The 15,899-nt window shown below is 46.5% G+C and overlaps 1 protein-coding gene across 3 annotated transcripts in view; it reads right to left on the bottom strand.

The window, feature by feature from the left end:
- SORCS2 (sortilin related VPS10 domain containing receptor 2) overlaps positions 1-15,899 on the bottom strand; it is a 202,665-nt gene that overhangs the window by 58,819 nt on the left and 127,947 nt on the right. For all 3 annotated transcript variants that reach the window (XM_077310865.1, XM_077310866.1, XM_077310867.1), the window contains exons 5-9: positions 14,218-14,291; positions 12,146-12,210; positions 9,122-9,240; positions 4,661-4,750; positions 2,415-2,594 (exon numbers count right to left, since the gene is read on the bottom strand). In XM_077310865.1, coding sequence (XP_077166980.1) covers positions 2,415-2,594; positions 4,661-4,750; positions 9,122-9,240; positions 12,146-12,210; positions 14,218-14,291 — 528 coding nt within the window. The remainder of the gene's footprint in view (positions 1-2,414; positions 2,595-4,660; positions 4,751-9,121; positions 9,241-12,145; positions 12,211-14,217; positions 14,292-15,899) is intronic.

Consider the following 15,899-nt stretch of genomic DNA (forward strand, 5'->3'; position numbering starts at 1 on the left):
AGTTATACGGTCTTAGACTGGAATACAAAAGATAAAAACAAAGTGCTTGTGATACTCAGGCATTTGGGACAGTTTATGGATGTATTAAGATAAGATTAAGTTAAAATATATCATTATGAGAAATTAACAGAGAGAAAAAAATAAAGTTTAGAAGATTAAAAGTTCAGAATTCTAGATCTTTCGATATATTTCTTGTCCTGGCGAGTTTGACTCACAAATGCACAGAATTTCGCCATCTGCAGAGAGATCTGAGGCTTTTGATTGATAAGTTCTCTAATCCTCTCTGCACTGGTTTGATGTGGTATCATGTCAATTAGTGGACAGGGAAGTTTGGTGCATGCTTGATTGTAAAGCGGGCAGCAGAAGAAAAAGTGTTCTGTGATTATGAACTTGTTTCATTCCAATTCATCAGACACAGACATACATTCCTCTACACCTAAGTCTTGTACAACATCCTAAATTTTAATACTCTGATATCCAGAGCTTCCCTAATGACCATACACAAACTCCAAAGCTCTCCAAGCTAGTAACTGTGTTACACTGAGAACTGCACATTGAGAAATTAAAATAATCAATATATGGATGTGAATGAGAAGATTATTTTACGGCCTATTTCATACAGTTTTAACATTTAGTTTTGATTATCTATATATACTACGTATCCTTTTTGACTGGTGTATGTAACATCCATAGAATCTTAGATCAAGACCTCTATATCTAAAATTAAAAGGGAGGCGGGAGGTGTAGAAAATATGTAAAGTGGCAAAATCATTTATAGTTAAATTTATTTATTATCAAATTTATAACCCACCCCTATCAGCCCTGTCATCTCAGGGCAGTTCACGACACTCAGTAGGTACAAATAATTAAAAAAAATAAAACAGTTAAAACAGTTTAAACAGTTTAAAACAGTCAACAATTGGTGACATAGGAGTTCCGATTTCCGGCTCGGAATCAGATGGGGAACTGTCTGACCTGCCACCGAGGGAGGCCCTTCAGTTGATGTGTTCCGTGTCCAAACTGGTGGACATCTTGCAGGCCCTGAAGAACTGTGATAGTTCCGTTAGTGCCCTGATGTTCCAGTGGAGCTTACTCCACCAGGCTGAAGACAGGGCCAAACAAGCCTGCCCAAAGCCAGTCAGACTTCTGAGGCCGGGGAGTGTCAGACAATTTGCAGACACTGAACGAAGTGCCCTCTGGGGGACATATTCAGATAGGCAGTCCCTCAGATATGCCGGGCCCAGATCATGTATAGCCTTGAAGGTTAAAACTGAAACCTTGAAGCAAACCTAGAACTCCACTGGGAGCCAATGTAGCTGCCACAAGACTAGTGTAATTCTAAAAGTTTTAAAGTTTTAACTGCTTTCTGGTCTATAAATAAACTTAACTTGACTGGTGTAATGTGGGCTCTCCACGGTATCTTAGTGAGGACCCACAGGGCATATCCTTATCCATGGTTTCCTATATATATTTGGGAAACTGCCCAGGGGGGTGGAGCGTGTCTCGCTCAAGTCCGGCTCAAAGCTGGCCGCACCCTGACTGGGCCGGCCCTTATGTGGCCAGCCCTCACAAGAGTTGCCAGGGGCAGCAAGAAGGAGGCGGTGGTGGAGAATGCGAGAAAGGACTGTCCCAAAGGACGCCGCCAGCCCTCGGTGCAGCCGCCATCCACAGCAAGAAGGAGGCAGAGGCAGTGGTGAGGGTGGCGGCAGCGAGGGCGGTGGTGGCGACAGCGGGACTGAGCCCGCCCACAGAATACTGCCAGCCCTTGCAGGCACTGCTGGCCGTGCCAAGAACAAGATGCTGGTGACGAAGGCGCGCCACTGAAAGCATGAAGGAGACGCTGACAACATGTGGCAGCACCGCCACTGGCGAGAGCCTGCCAGTGAAGAGTGCAGCGCTGGTGTGAGGCAGCCCGCACCTCCAAAAAGCTGCTGCTGAAGAGGAGCCCACGCCAGCAGCAAGGAAGCTGCAGCAGCCAATGGGAGAAGGCAGCGATCTGGAGACGGCGCGAGAAAGGTGGAGGCAGCTAAAGCGAACCCGTGGCAGTGCCGAGGCCCCTGTGCCAGAGGATGCTGTCCGCATCCATGCGTGCCTGTGCCGCCTGGGGAGGGGGCCATTGGTAAGTGGCCGGGAGCCCTCTCTGAGCCTCCCCAGCCCTGCCTCCTGCTAGGGCCCGCTTCATTTCTGCATGCAGCGGGCTTTCCAACTATTTCCATTCTATAAAAACAAATCCTGCTTCTCTTTCCAAACTGTTATAACAACATCATGTATCTTCAGCAAGATGAGAGAGAATCAAGCACCATTCCTGGGCTACAGCCGCCAATGTTCAGGAGTTTCCCAACCTGCCCCCCATTCCCCATCAGAGGCCAGGGGGACCTGAAACCCTTGGGCCTCATCAGTCAAGGGCATTTTACCTCTAGAATATCGATCAGTACATTCTCTTCGGGCTGCTTAGTGCTCCTGACATTTTCCAGCACGATTGAGTAGGAGACACCCTGAGCATCAGACTGGTAGAGATTGTAGGTGTCTGTCTGATACCATTCCTGGACAGCCACAAACACCTGGCTCTCGTCAGTGCTAATAATTTGTAAATCCTAAAGTGGGAAGAAAGAGAGATTTCAACTGTGAGTACCAGATGCTACTTATCTTTCCCACATACCAGAGATAAGAATCGGCCTACAGATCTGTTCCAGAAGGGGAGGCACTTTCCTCCGGCAGAAGGAGCCTTCTCTGTGGCAAAACAGAAAGTCCTTCTCCCAGAGGAGAGCATGGCACCAACCAAGGTATTCTGGCACCTGCTAAGTGTTTTTACCCACTAGAGCTTCTGCCCAACAAGGATTTTGTTTGGCTCTGCAGATTTTTTATAAATGTTGCTTTGGCAGCAGCTGCCACCACAGAACAAGGAAGTGCACTGCATTACACAAGTTAAGCTGAGGCAATCCGCCTTCTGTGGCAGCCATGTTGCGGATACAGAAAAACTGGGCTCCACCCAGCAAAATGGCAATGGAACAAAAAGGGAGAGTGTAGGGGAAACCAGGTGATAGGTGACTTATTTTACGAAGTCCATACACATTTCACTCTGCAGGCTTTGTCAGGGGGAATCTACATAAACGTAATTTTATATTTCATACAGGCAACAGAAGGACCCCTTAAAAGTTATTACAAAATAATTAAACATAGTATTAAACAGACAGGATCAAAATTAATTACAAAAATGGATACACATTGGCTACTCTTCAGAAGACCATTTTTGCATGCAATATACAAGATAAACTATACATTTGACATAAAGCTAGATAATGATGAAAAGATTGATATGATATGATATGATATATGATATGAGGTAAATACTGACCAGAAAATGGGGCCAATGGGGCTGGTCCTGCAGCTCCTCCTCACTCTAGAGACCAGGAGAGGGCATAAAATGCCCCCCTTGGCCTTACAGCACTTCAGGGGCTTAAAAAAAATTCAGGAAGATAGGATCGCGTTCTTGCACAATTCTAGCTTCCTGCAAAATTTTAAAAACCCACCATCCCCCTGCATGGCGGAACGTCTCCGCTGTGGCTGGGGGAACACATTTAGGTGCTGGAGGAGATCCAGGGGAAATATGTGTGCCCCATGAGGACAGAAAGCGGCAGAGCATGTAGCTACACAACTACGCACCACCAGCAACTTGGTGTGGCCACCGCTGTGCGGAATCAGCCCTACAGTTTCCACATCAAAAATGGCCTTTGGGCAAACCTGGCCCTGGAGTGGTTCTTTGTAGGTTTCCAGGGAACAAATGTGTGTCTGTGAACCAATTCTGTCCTTTAAACTGGGTATCCTTTTTAAAGAAAGAGCTTTTTATCACAAAGCAGAAAATCATATCGCATACCAGTTTGTTTACATGCCCTTTTCTAATTGTGCACTGATGTAGCTATAAGTCAAACTGACTATTATTCTCTCATTATGTGACTTGCTTTTGGTGTTACGTGATAGATCTTCCCTGCTGCAAATGCTGTTTTTAAGAGCAATCTGGAAAACTTCTGGTGGCAAGGTTTCGTTTTATGGTCCTTGCCTCCCATTGATAATCTTCAATATTAGTACAATTTCTTCTAACTCTCAAGAACTGGCTATATGTTATTTTTTGTTCATGTTGGATGAAAACTATCAAACCTTAACAAGGAAACTCAGCTTGGTGTAGTGGTTAGGAGCGTGTATTTCTAATCTGGCGAGCCGGGTTGGATTCCCTGCTCCTCCCTATGCAGCCAGCTGGGAGAACAGGGAAATCTTATTGGCTGAGGGTATCAGTAGGGATGTGAAAATCCAGGAAGAAGCCTGCGATATATTGGAGGGGTGGGGGAATGCTGTCCTTTCCCCATCCCACAGTCTTTTATTTTTGATTTTTCCAGCAAAACATTTTTGAGAATCACTAGGGAAAAAAACTCTTGTGAAACAATTTCTATTCCGGAATCCCTGAAATGTTTTCTTAAAGACAAGATTGTACTCACTCAGCACACAGTTATGACTGCAGAGAATTATTTGAAGAAGAAACAGCTAAGCACCAGGGCAAACACTTAATGCACAGAGGAATTTGTAGAAAAATCCACTGAAGCATAGAACAAATCTCTCCTGGGTTAGGAAAGGAGGAAAATTAATAATGTATTTTGTGGACGATTACCTTGGGTAATGCATATTTTGGCAGTTTCATCGGCACAAATTCATTCCGACGGTAAGACACATAATATTTTGTTTGATTTGCTGATGATGTCTGTGAAGGGGAGGGAGGGGGGGACAACACAGTTTTATAAGCCGTTATTTCAGCAATTCACATTTCTTCAGGAAACAATGGTGTGCATCATTAATAATGATTAAAGACTAAGCAAGGAACTGATATAACAAGCAGAACCCCTTCAACAGAGAGCTTGCACAGCTTGCAGCTCAATGACGGAGCCTCCCTTGCCTCTGCTGGGAGCCAGCCAAGGGAGCCCTTCCCACAGAGGCAATCCCATGAACGCATGAAGCTGCCTCCTACGGAATCAGGCCAGCCGTTCATCAAGGTCAGTACTGTCTGCTCTGACTGGCAGCAGCTCTTCGGAGTAGGGTGCCTGAAGCAGCCAGTCTCTTCCGGTTCAGCCAGCGCTGTGCCACGGGGGGGGGGGGGGAGGCGCTGGCATCGGAGCACCGGTGGCTAGCACTCCGACGCCAGCGCCTCCCCTCCCCCCCACCCACAGTGTGGTGCTGGCTGTGCTGGGAGAGACTGGCCGCTTTGGGCGCCAAAACACCCAACCCTACTTCAGAGTCTCAAGCAGAGGCCGTTTTCATTGCCTCCTATCTGGTCCTTTTATCTGGAGATACTGGGGATTGAGCCTGGGACCTCCTGCAGGCTAAGCTGGTCTGCTACCACTAAGCCACATCCCCTAAGAGCACCCCTTGCCCCAAGGTCACCGTCCCCCCTTCTGCTGCAAAGACCTTGGCACTGGATCTTCTTAGCTTCAGAATTGGGCAAAAGAGGATGCCAGCTGAGCACCACAGATCCCCCCTTTCCTCACCTGGGCCATCCCTCTGCCTCCTTCTCCAGGATTGTGCTGCTTCCTTCTTTCCTGACCTGTGTGTGAAGACTGGTTTTATTTGCCACTCTAGTCTTCCTCCTGCTTCCTCTGCCCTTGAGGGCCCCATCATCCACTCCTCCTTATTCATCCTGGCCCAGCATCGCCTGTTTCCCTGATCCAGATGTCCCTCTTCAATCATCTGTTGGCTGGCTTCTGTATTTTCTCCTGTGTGTCTTAGGCAAGCAACCTGTTCCCTGGCACCTTTCCTTCCCTCCATGGGGCTCTTCCACATTCTCCTTTTTTAATTATTTGATTTGTATACCGCCCTTCCATATGGCTCAGGGCGGTTTTGTCACTTGTATTCCTGTTGCTTTCGGTTTCCCCCCCTTTTTCCTACGTTTTGTTCCCTGTAGCGGTCAATTTGGTATTTGTTTGTTTTGTTATGTGCGAAGTCGTGTCCGACCCATCGCGACCCCATGGACAATGATCCTCCAGGCCTTCCTGTCCTCTACCATTCCCCGGAGTCCATTTAAGTTTGCACCTACTGCTTCAGTGACTCCATCCAGCCACCTCATTCTCTGACGTCCCATTCTTCTTTTGCCCTCGATCGCTCCCAGCATTAGGCTCTTCTCCAGGGAGTCCTTCCTTCTCATGAGGTGGCCAAAGTATTTGAGTTTCATCTTCAGGATCTGGCCTTCTAAAGAGCAGTCAGGGTTGATCTCCTCTAGGACTGACCGGTTTGTTCGCCTTGCAGTCCAAGGGACTCGCAAGAGTCTTCTCCAGCACCAGAGTTCAAAAGCCTCAATTCTTTGACGCTCGGCCTTCCTTATGGTCCAACTTTCGCAGCCATACATTGCCACTGGGAATACCATAGCCTTGACTACACGCACTTTTGTTGGCAGGCTGATGTCTCTGCTTTTTAGGATGCTGTCTAGATTTGCCATAGCTTTCCTCCCCAGGAGCAAGCGTCTTTTAATTTCGTTGCTGCAGTCCCCATCTGCAGTGATCTTGGAGCCCAGGAAAATAAAATCTGTCACTATCTCCATTTCTTCCCCATCTATTTGCCAGGAATTGAGAGGGCCGGATGCCATGATCTTTGTTTTCTTTATGTTGAGTTTCAAGCCAACCTTTGCACTCTCCTCCTTCACCCGCATCAACAGGCTCTTTAGTTCCTCTTCACTTTCTGCCATTAGAGTGGTATCATCTGCATATCTGAGGTTGTTGATATTTATCCCTGCAATCTTGATCCCAATTTGTGACTCCTCTAATCCCGCATTTCTCATGATGTGCTCCGCATACAAGTTAAATAGGCAAGGCGACAGTATACAGCCTTGCCGAACTCCTTTCTCAATTTTGAACCAGTCAGTGATTCCATGTTCAGTTCTCACTGTTGCTTCTTGACCTGCATATAAATTTCTCAAGAGACAAATAAGATGCTCTGGTATTCCCATCTCTTTAAGAACTTGCCACAATTTGTTGTGCTCCACACAATCAAAGGCTTTAGCATAGTCAATGAAGCAGAAGTAGACGTTCTTCTGGTACTCCCTAGCTTTCTCCATGATCCAGCGTATGTTGGCAATTTGATCTCTAGTTCCTCTGCCTCTTCGAAATCCTGCCTGTACTTCTGGAAGTTCTCGGTCCACATATTGCTGGAGCCTAGCTTGTAGGATTTTGAGCATAACTTTGCTAGCATGAGAAATTAGTGCAATGGTGCTGTAGTTTGAACATTCTTTGGCATTGCCCTTCTTTGGGATTGGAATGTAAACTGACCTTTTCCAATCCTGTGGCCATTGTTGAGTTTTCCAAATTGTCAAGCATTGGTATTGGTATTCCAAATTGTCAAGCAAAGGTATTACTTCACTTTAAGTCCAGCATAAAAACCTGCAGGTTTTTATTCTGAACATACAGTGATGTAATATAAAATTGACCACTAGGGGGACAATAATGTATGCAGAAAGGTGGGGGGAGCAAAGCGAAAGGGACATACAAGCTATGAAAATGAATCTGGAGGAGTCCATGGGCAGTCCAGGTAAGTATCCTGGCTCTGCAGCCTTGGAGGGATGGGCTCAGTGTGGGTACAAGCCCATAGCTGGACAATTCTGATAGAAATAATGCTGATTGTTAAACCTTAAAAGGCAGCTGTTGAAAGAAAACTGACAGGTGCTTTGAAATCTCTAAAGCAGTGGTCCCCAACATTTTTATCACTGGGGACCAGTCAATGCTTGACAATTTTACTGAGGACCAGGGGGGTAGTCTTTTGATAAAGGATGTCGCCGCCGCCTGAGCCCCTGCTCTGCTTGCTTTCCCGCCGGCGGCCCTGACTTCCCGCCACCCACTGGGGGGCGCTGCCAGCATCGGCTGTGCAGTGCCATGCCGAGGGGAAGCCCCAGTCATGGTTGCCACCGGAGAGCACCAAAGGTGAGCCAGCGGCACAGTGGCAGGGCAGCCCCTGAGGCAGCAGCCAGGGAGGAGGACGAGGAGGAGCTGGTACCGACAGATCTACAGACCGGTACCAGTCCCCGGACCAGGGGTTGGGGACAACTGCTCTAGCATTCTTCACAAATATTTACGCTTAATACAAAGCATCCTTTATGTTTTGTGGCCAATGCCCCTATAATACTCCGCTTTCTGCCAGCAGAACACTCCTTATGTTGGACAAAGGTGCCACTATTGATGGAACGGACCTTTTCGATCCCACCCACTGTTTCATTTTGCTCTCAGTTTTCAAGGCAAACATGAAATCACAAAATGCCATTGAGCACTATGTAATTTTCTGCGTTCTTTATGGTCTCCTTGAATGCTGGCGCGTGGGCAAAGCAAGTACAACAACTTTCATTTTGGTTGTGATTTTATACTTTAAGGCAAAGAGTAAATCAGAGGATCCTTATTAAGAATGAAATTTTAGTCCTGTGACACTATTAAAACCACTAAAGTTTTATTCAAGGATATATTTAACCCCTTTCCTAAGCTGTTTCTCATGCCCCGGGACTCATGCTTCAGTTTTTATGCATTTCCCATTAATATTGTTGTTGTTTGTCCCCAAGTCACAGCTGACTTATATCAATCCCATAGGGTTGTTAGAGTTGCCCAGGCAAGAAACATTCAGAGGTTGTTTGCCATTATCTGTCTCTGAATAGTAAAGGTAAAGGTATCCCCTGTGCAAGCACCGAGTCATGTCTGACCCTTGGGGTGACGCCCTCTAGCGTTTTCATGGCAGACTCAATACGGGGTGGTTTGCCAGTGCCTTCCCCAGTCATTACCGCTTACCCCCCAGCAAGCTGGGTACTCATTTTACCGACCTCGGAAGGATGGAAGGCTGAGTTGACCTTGAGCCGGCTGCTGGGATCGAACTCCCAACCTCATGGGCAGACAGTTCCAGACAGCATATCGCTGCCTTACCACTCTGCGCCACAAGAGGCTCATCTGTCTCTGAATAGTAAGCCTCAAATTCCTGAGTGGTCTCCCATCCAAATGCTGGCCGGGCCAACTCTGGTTAGCTTCCAAGATCTGATGAGATCTGACTTGCCTGAGCATCCCGGTCGGGGCCCTGTATCTCCATCTTATGATTTTCGTCCCAGCGGTGACATTACCTGAAGGAATACGTAGTCATCCTGCACTGTCAAGGAGTTGTGGTCGATGTAGCCAAGGAAGGGGGCTCTCAGCTGTTCATCAGAGCAGTTGTGACACGGACAGACCACATATCGAAAATCTAAAGACAACATAAATCATTGCACAAACAGACCTGCCGCTTCACACATGCCGGCATTCTAGCCACAAGGCAGCTTATGAAACTGAGTCACAGCGATAACATGCATGACACAAAAGCTCTCTCTGACAACTCTCACCATGCTTGTCATATTGTTCCTGTTGTTTGGTATAGGCTTCTCTTCCAAAAGCATTTAGACCAGTTGGCAGAGGTAGGAGAAAGTTCATAGACTAGCTGTTAACATTTTGATTCCCCCTTCTCTCAAAACCTTCGAGGAGGGATTCCCAACCAGGCTTCCGGGGCACCCGAGGGTTACACTAGAGTTCCCCATGGGTTACATGGCCTTTCCCAGGAGTTCAGATGGCCGCTGACATCACTTAATGTCACTGGAGACCACTTTCCCTGTTGCTCTACACTGGAACTGGTGATTGATTGATTGGTTGATTGATTGATTGATTGATTGATTGATTGATTCCCGCATCTTCCTTCCATGCACACTTCTCTTAAGGGGCATATCACCATTTCCGGGGGATCTCATAGAATCATAGAATCATAGAATAATAGAGTTGGAAGGGACCTCATGAGTCATCTAGTCCAACCGCCTGCACTATGCAGGACACTCACATCACTATTGCTCATCTATTGTCACCTGCCACCCCTTTGCCTTCACAGAATCAGCCTCTCCGTCAGATGGCCATCTAGCCTCTGTTTACAAATTTCCAAAGATGGAGAACCCACCATGGAATTCCTTTTGAATTAATTTCATCCCATTCGTTCTGGTCTGTCCCTCTGGAGCAAGAGAGAACAATTTTGCTCCATCCTCCATATGGCACCCTTTTAAATACTTGAAGATGGCATTTAAGAGCCTGAAAAAATTTTCAGGGGTTCCTCTACAATCAAAAGTGTGAAAAAGGCTGCCTCAGGGACAGTCTCACACCAAGGCATCACACCAAACAGTCTTCCTCAGCACCCATCCTCTTAAAATAGTAATTTCTCAAATGTTCTGAGCAGACAGTTATTGAAGCAAAAAAGGCAAGTCAGTATGGCTTCTGAGGATCATAATGCTCCTTGTTTTCCTCCTCAGAGCAGAGGACTAGGCTAGTGACCCACAGGTCAGCTCCTGACAACTCTCCTGCAATGGCTGGTTGTCCTAGATCCTGGTCTTGAATTGGGCCTGGAAGCAGTGATAGAGTCCCTACAATTCACTCCAGTCAACATTCTGGCTGCACCATTCCGTACCAACTGTACTTCACAGTCTTCAAGGGCAGCCCCATGCAGAATGCATCGCAGTAATCTAATCTAGATGTTACCAGGGCAGGCACCACAGTGGCAAGAACTTTCCTGCCCAGGAACAGTTGCAACTAGCTCAGCAGTCAAAGCACTCCTGCCCACCAGCACCCCATTTCTCCATCAGGAGGCCTCATTCTACCAGGAGCCTCAGACCATGGACTGGCTCTTTTGGGAGAAATGCTAGCCCATCTGGAAGAGCAGACATCCCCGTTCCTGGATCAGACTTTCCCCCCAGCAGTAGCACCTCCATATCCTCAGGATTACATTTAATCTTATTAACCCTTGTTCACCCCAAAGCTGCATTCTTGGTTTCCACAGCCTCCTTGAGATTGGCTGTCATTGCGAAATAGAACTGAGAGTCATTCTCAAACTGGTGCTTCCTTTGCTTTGTGGGAGTGAATGACAAGGCTCATTTTGTGTGTGTCTCTCCCCATGTCTAACCCTGTTCTGAGGCATATATTATCTCCACAGGAGGCAGCACTTTATTGTTAGATACTGTACAAACATCCAGCAAGCAAAACGCTCGAAATGCCACTCATCTCATCTGTAATTGAGAACAATCTGTTCTCAGAGGGCATGAAAAGCAGCCAGGAGCCTTAATGCACTGGATAGCCTTAGATGGGAAAGACGTCTGAGACACAAAGCCTGATCTTAGTCTCAAGTGCATCATGCGCCATCTTTATAAGGCAGGGGTAGTCAAACTGCGGCCCTCCAGATGTCCATGGACTACAATTCCCAGGAGCTCTTGCCAGCATTCGCTGGCGAATGCTGGCAAGGGCTCCTGGGAATTGTAGTCCATGGACATCTGGAGGGCCGCAGTTTGACTACCCCTGTTATAAGGTAAGGCAAACACAGTGAACTCTGTACTTGGCTCCAACACCAGCATATACATTTGCAATATATGTATTCATGCCTGCCGGTTCAGATTTGAATTTACCCTGTGTGAAAAGCCATAGGAACTACCCAAAAAGCTTCTGTAGGAAAGGAATGTTTGTGGACTACTTGTTTCTTAGGAGTTTATTTGTTTTTAAAATCAATACCGCTTTTAAAACAGGAACAAACCTGACCAAATATTGTCACAAAATCTGAGACCATTAAACCAAAGTGTAGTGCAAAACACAATCCCACCCCAAAGCAAAAACTAACAGGTCAATTTGACACTGGGGAGGCAGAGATTTTTACCGCCATGTGTTCTTAAGGAATGTTTTACTGGTCTTTTAATGGGATTTTATTGTTAGGGGGTTTTATTAACTGTTAACCGCCACGAGCCGGTTTACCGGGATTGGCGGGATATAAATTTAATAATAATTTAATAATAAATATAATATCCAAATTTAGTGCCCAGCCATGCTAAAACTAATTTATGGCAACTGAAAACTAAGCTTCCCACTTGTGTGTTTATCTAATCCAGACTTTTGGTTTTGGTTTATGTCTGGCAGTTACTTATGCCAAACAGTGACTGGTGTAATATCAAACTGACCACCAGAGGGAGGAAAATGCATGAGGAACAGACCCCCCCCCCCAAATAAAACAGGAATTTATGAGTAAGGAAAACGATAATGCAGAAAAGCCCTTTAAAAAAATATCAAGAAATGGCCTTCTATATTCCAGTTCCTACCTCCGTTAGTATCCTGGATTTCCATGTGAATTAAATTAGGGTCTTGGTCAACTCCATCAACAGACCTGGGAACATAAGAACATAAAGTTATCATGGCATTGCTCTAGGCATTGCATAAAACGGAAGGGTTTTGGACTTAACTGCCTTCTCCCAACACTCCACTTCCTTGGGAGGGGGAGGTACATGTTCTGCTGGACTACAAAGCAAGTTTCCTCAAGAGGACCAGGAGCAGAAGGCCTTCCACACAATGTGAGTGCCATTTTTTTTTTAAAAAAAGGAACACTAAGGCTCAGAGTAAAGTCCCAAGACAGCCAAGCGTTGGCACAGTGTCTCCCCAAAATTTGTTCCACTTGACAGTTCAGAACGCTACAACTGACAGGGTGCAACTTGTGCGGGGCCAAAAGGTCTGTCCCCAGAAGAAAAATGTCAGCGCAACAAAACAGTCCTAGCTGAGGGGCTCCGTTCCTACAACTCCCCCCACCCCACACTTTCCTTGCTTGACTACCAGCAGAAGAGCCTCCACCAAAGCTCAGAGGGTCGGTGGAGTTTCGGGTTTTAATCTTCCCAGGCAAAGTTGTTTACTGTGGATTCCGGCAGCTCAGTGACAAAGCAAAAAGGTTTATCGGAGTACCTTGCAGAGACTTTACCAGACCGTCAATCAAAAAAGGCCTATGGTTGAGGCCAGAGTGAGCTAATAATGATGGGCCTCTAAAAATGATGCCCCCCCCCTCCGTCTACCTCCGGTTCCTTCCCTCTGTTTCTCCAGGCCACTGCCACGGTCAACGGGCAGGCAGGACAAATGATGGCTAGGATGGGGGGGGGGGGGGAAGGTAGTTAAGTTCAGTCATTGTGAGTTGATGGTTAATTTTTAAACCCTTTTAAAATGAAAGTGTCTTATGCATTTTAACCATGTTGTAAACTGCCCTGAGCCCACTATGGGGAGAGACAGTATAAAATATAATAATAATAATAATAATAATAATAATAATAATAATAATAATAATAATACTTTATTTGTTATTTTATCCATTTCCCTCTACCAGTGGCTCAATGTTTGCTACATGAAAATGCCATGTTGAGGAGTTGTGCCACAGTTGTTTCCCCTCAGGGTTGCCTCTGGGAGGGTGGGGTTTATGCAGGAGTGGCCTCCGCAGGGTATAACGCCATGTGCTCCACACCTTCCAAAGCAGCCATGTTCTCCAGAAGTGGAATTAATGTTTTAAACAAAAAATAAGTGATCTATGTAGTCTGGAGATCAGCTGTAATTCTGGGAGATTCCACCAGATTTCCTTTTCTGTCTGTTGTGAACCACCCCAAGCCCCTCTAGAGAGGAGGCAATATAGAAATCAGATATTGTTGTTTTACAGTCATAGTGGTTCAGCAGTGGAGTGAGCTGCCTAAGGAGGCGGTCTTCGAGTAGCGGCTGGACAGATACTTTTCATGGATCCTTTAGGCCAGGGGTAGTGAAACTGCGGCCCTCCAGATGTCCGTGGACTACAATTCCCAGGAGCCCCTGCCAGCGAATGCTGGCAGGGGCTCCTGGGAATTGTAGTCCACGGACATCTGGAGGGCCGCAGTTTCACTACCCCTGCTTTAGGCTGATCCTGCATTGAGCAAGGAGTGGGACTAGATGGCCTGTATGGCCCCTTCCAACTCTATGATTCTGTGAGGAGGATATGGAGGAAGAAGAGGAGGATTACCAGATAATGCAAGCCTGTCTCACACTGCCCAGGATGCAATACACATGATAGCACATCCCAAATACATTAAAGAGAACAAGGCATCCCTTGCAGGGTAGGATATACTTTGCCCCTCATTATTTGGTTATTTTGAGGCAGGCTGACAACTGTTTGCCAGCTGCCCGATCCCCACACTCTGCCCTCCAACATGCAGTCCAGCCTTCCTGGGATTTCAAGTCAACAAGGATTTTCGGACCCAGAGGTGAGATTTCCATCTCAGTATCACATTCTAGTTTGGTGCAATCCACCATTTCTCTAGGGGGATCAGCGGATGGTCACCCTCCAATCTTGTATTTCCCACTCTTCTAGCAAGCAACGCTAGATGTTTCTTACCAAAAAATATGATCTTTTGAAACATGATCCTGAAGAAGAGTCCATTTGATCCCCAAGTCAGCTGATACGTAGAGCTTAAAGCAAAAATACCAGAAGTTATTTAGTAAAATTCTTATTTAATCATTCTTGCAAACAATGGATTATCCGCTGAGTGCAGTGATCTTTGAGCTATTAGCGTTTAATAGAGATACGATTAAACATGAACAAAATATGACTGAGAGGGAAAGCCCATGATACTGGACAGTTCGTCACATTCATGGAGGGCCAGCATGGTGTGGCGGTTAGATCAGGATCTCGGAAACCCATCCCAATCCCCACTCTACCATGGAAGAGCTTGTTGGGTAACCTTGGGCGAGTCATCAGCCTCACCTACCAGGGTTGTCTGCGGTGGCGTCTGAATCGGCTGTTCTAGGCTGGCTATGGGGGGGGGAGGCATGGGCGCCGGTGCGTAACTCGGCACACACACGCAAGTGGAGCTCTGTGCCTGCGTGTATGTGCCGAATTATACACCAGCACCTGCGCCTCCCCCCCCCCCTGTGGTGCTGGCTGCGCCAGCCTGGATCAGCCGATTCGGACACCGCTGTGCAGAACCCTATCACCTACCTACCTACCTTACAGGTGCTTCTGATGAAAAAAAGGAGAGAAGAACGGGTCCCCATTGGGGAGAAATACAGGGTATAAATGAAGTAAATCCATCCCAAGTGAGATGCATGCCCCAGCTTCACTGTCAGATCAACTGAGGTCACAAACATAATTTTCAGGGGTCCCTTCATACTTTCAGCTGTGGGACATTAATTGATAAGTCTACGTGTTTGTTACAGCACCCACTGCATGACCTCGAGACAGAAACAATGCTTTTCCAGAGCTAAACTATTGGGTAGCTTTGCCAGCACAGCCCTATCCATATCTACTGAGAATCATTAATGGGGTTTACTTGAGCTAAAGGGTATTCCGCAGGAGCATTTTAGTTGCTTGTGTGTTTTGCACTTTGCGTTCTTTTTGTGCTTTTTGCGTTGCATTTTGTGCTTTGCGTTCTTTTTCCTTTTCTGCAGGTGTTTTCTTCCTCTGGTGGTTGATTCAATATTACATCACTCTGTGTTCAGTGCATTTTCTTACAATGCAGGAAAATATGCTCAACATACAGAAATATAATATTAAAACAACCACAAGGGGGAGCCAAATGCATACAGAAAAAGAAGCAAACCCTGAAGCAATAGGGCAGGCTTTCTCAACAAGGGTTTCATGAAACCCTTGTGTTTCTTGATGACCCTGGAAGAGTTTCCTGAATGGGTGGGAGTTAATTTTTGATATATTTTTTTAATTTGTTAAATGTCGGGTGATATGAACATATATGGCCATGTCAACCCACACCTCCTCCCACAGTGACCCAAAAGAGTGGGTGGGAAGGGGGGGGCCTGATTGGGTGTATGATCAGCTCTGCTTTCCAACCGTATTCTATACCAGGGGTAGTCAAACTGCGGCCCTCCAGATGTCCATGGACTACAATTCCAATGAGCATTCGTTGGCAGGGGCTCATGGGAATTGTAGTCCATTGACATCTGGAGGGCCACAGTTTGACTACCCCTGTTCTACACAATGGCCCCACTTCTGTGGTTTCTCAAGGCCTGAAGAAAGTTTCTGGGGTTTCTCAATGGTAAAAATGTTGAGAAAGGCTGCAAAGC

The sequence above is a fragment of the Paroedura picta genome, chromosome 14, assembly GCF_049243985.1.
Source record: "Paroedura picta isolate Pp20150507F chromosome 14, Ppicta_v3.0, whole genome shotgun sequence".
In the NCBI taxonomy this organism is placed as follows: Eukaryota; Metazoa; Chordata; class Lepidosauria; order Squamata; family Gekkonidae; genus Paroedura; species Paroedura picta.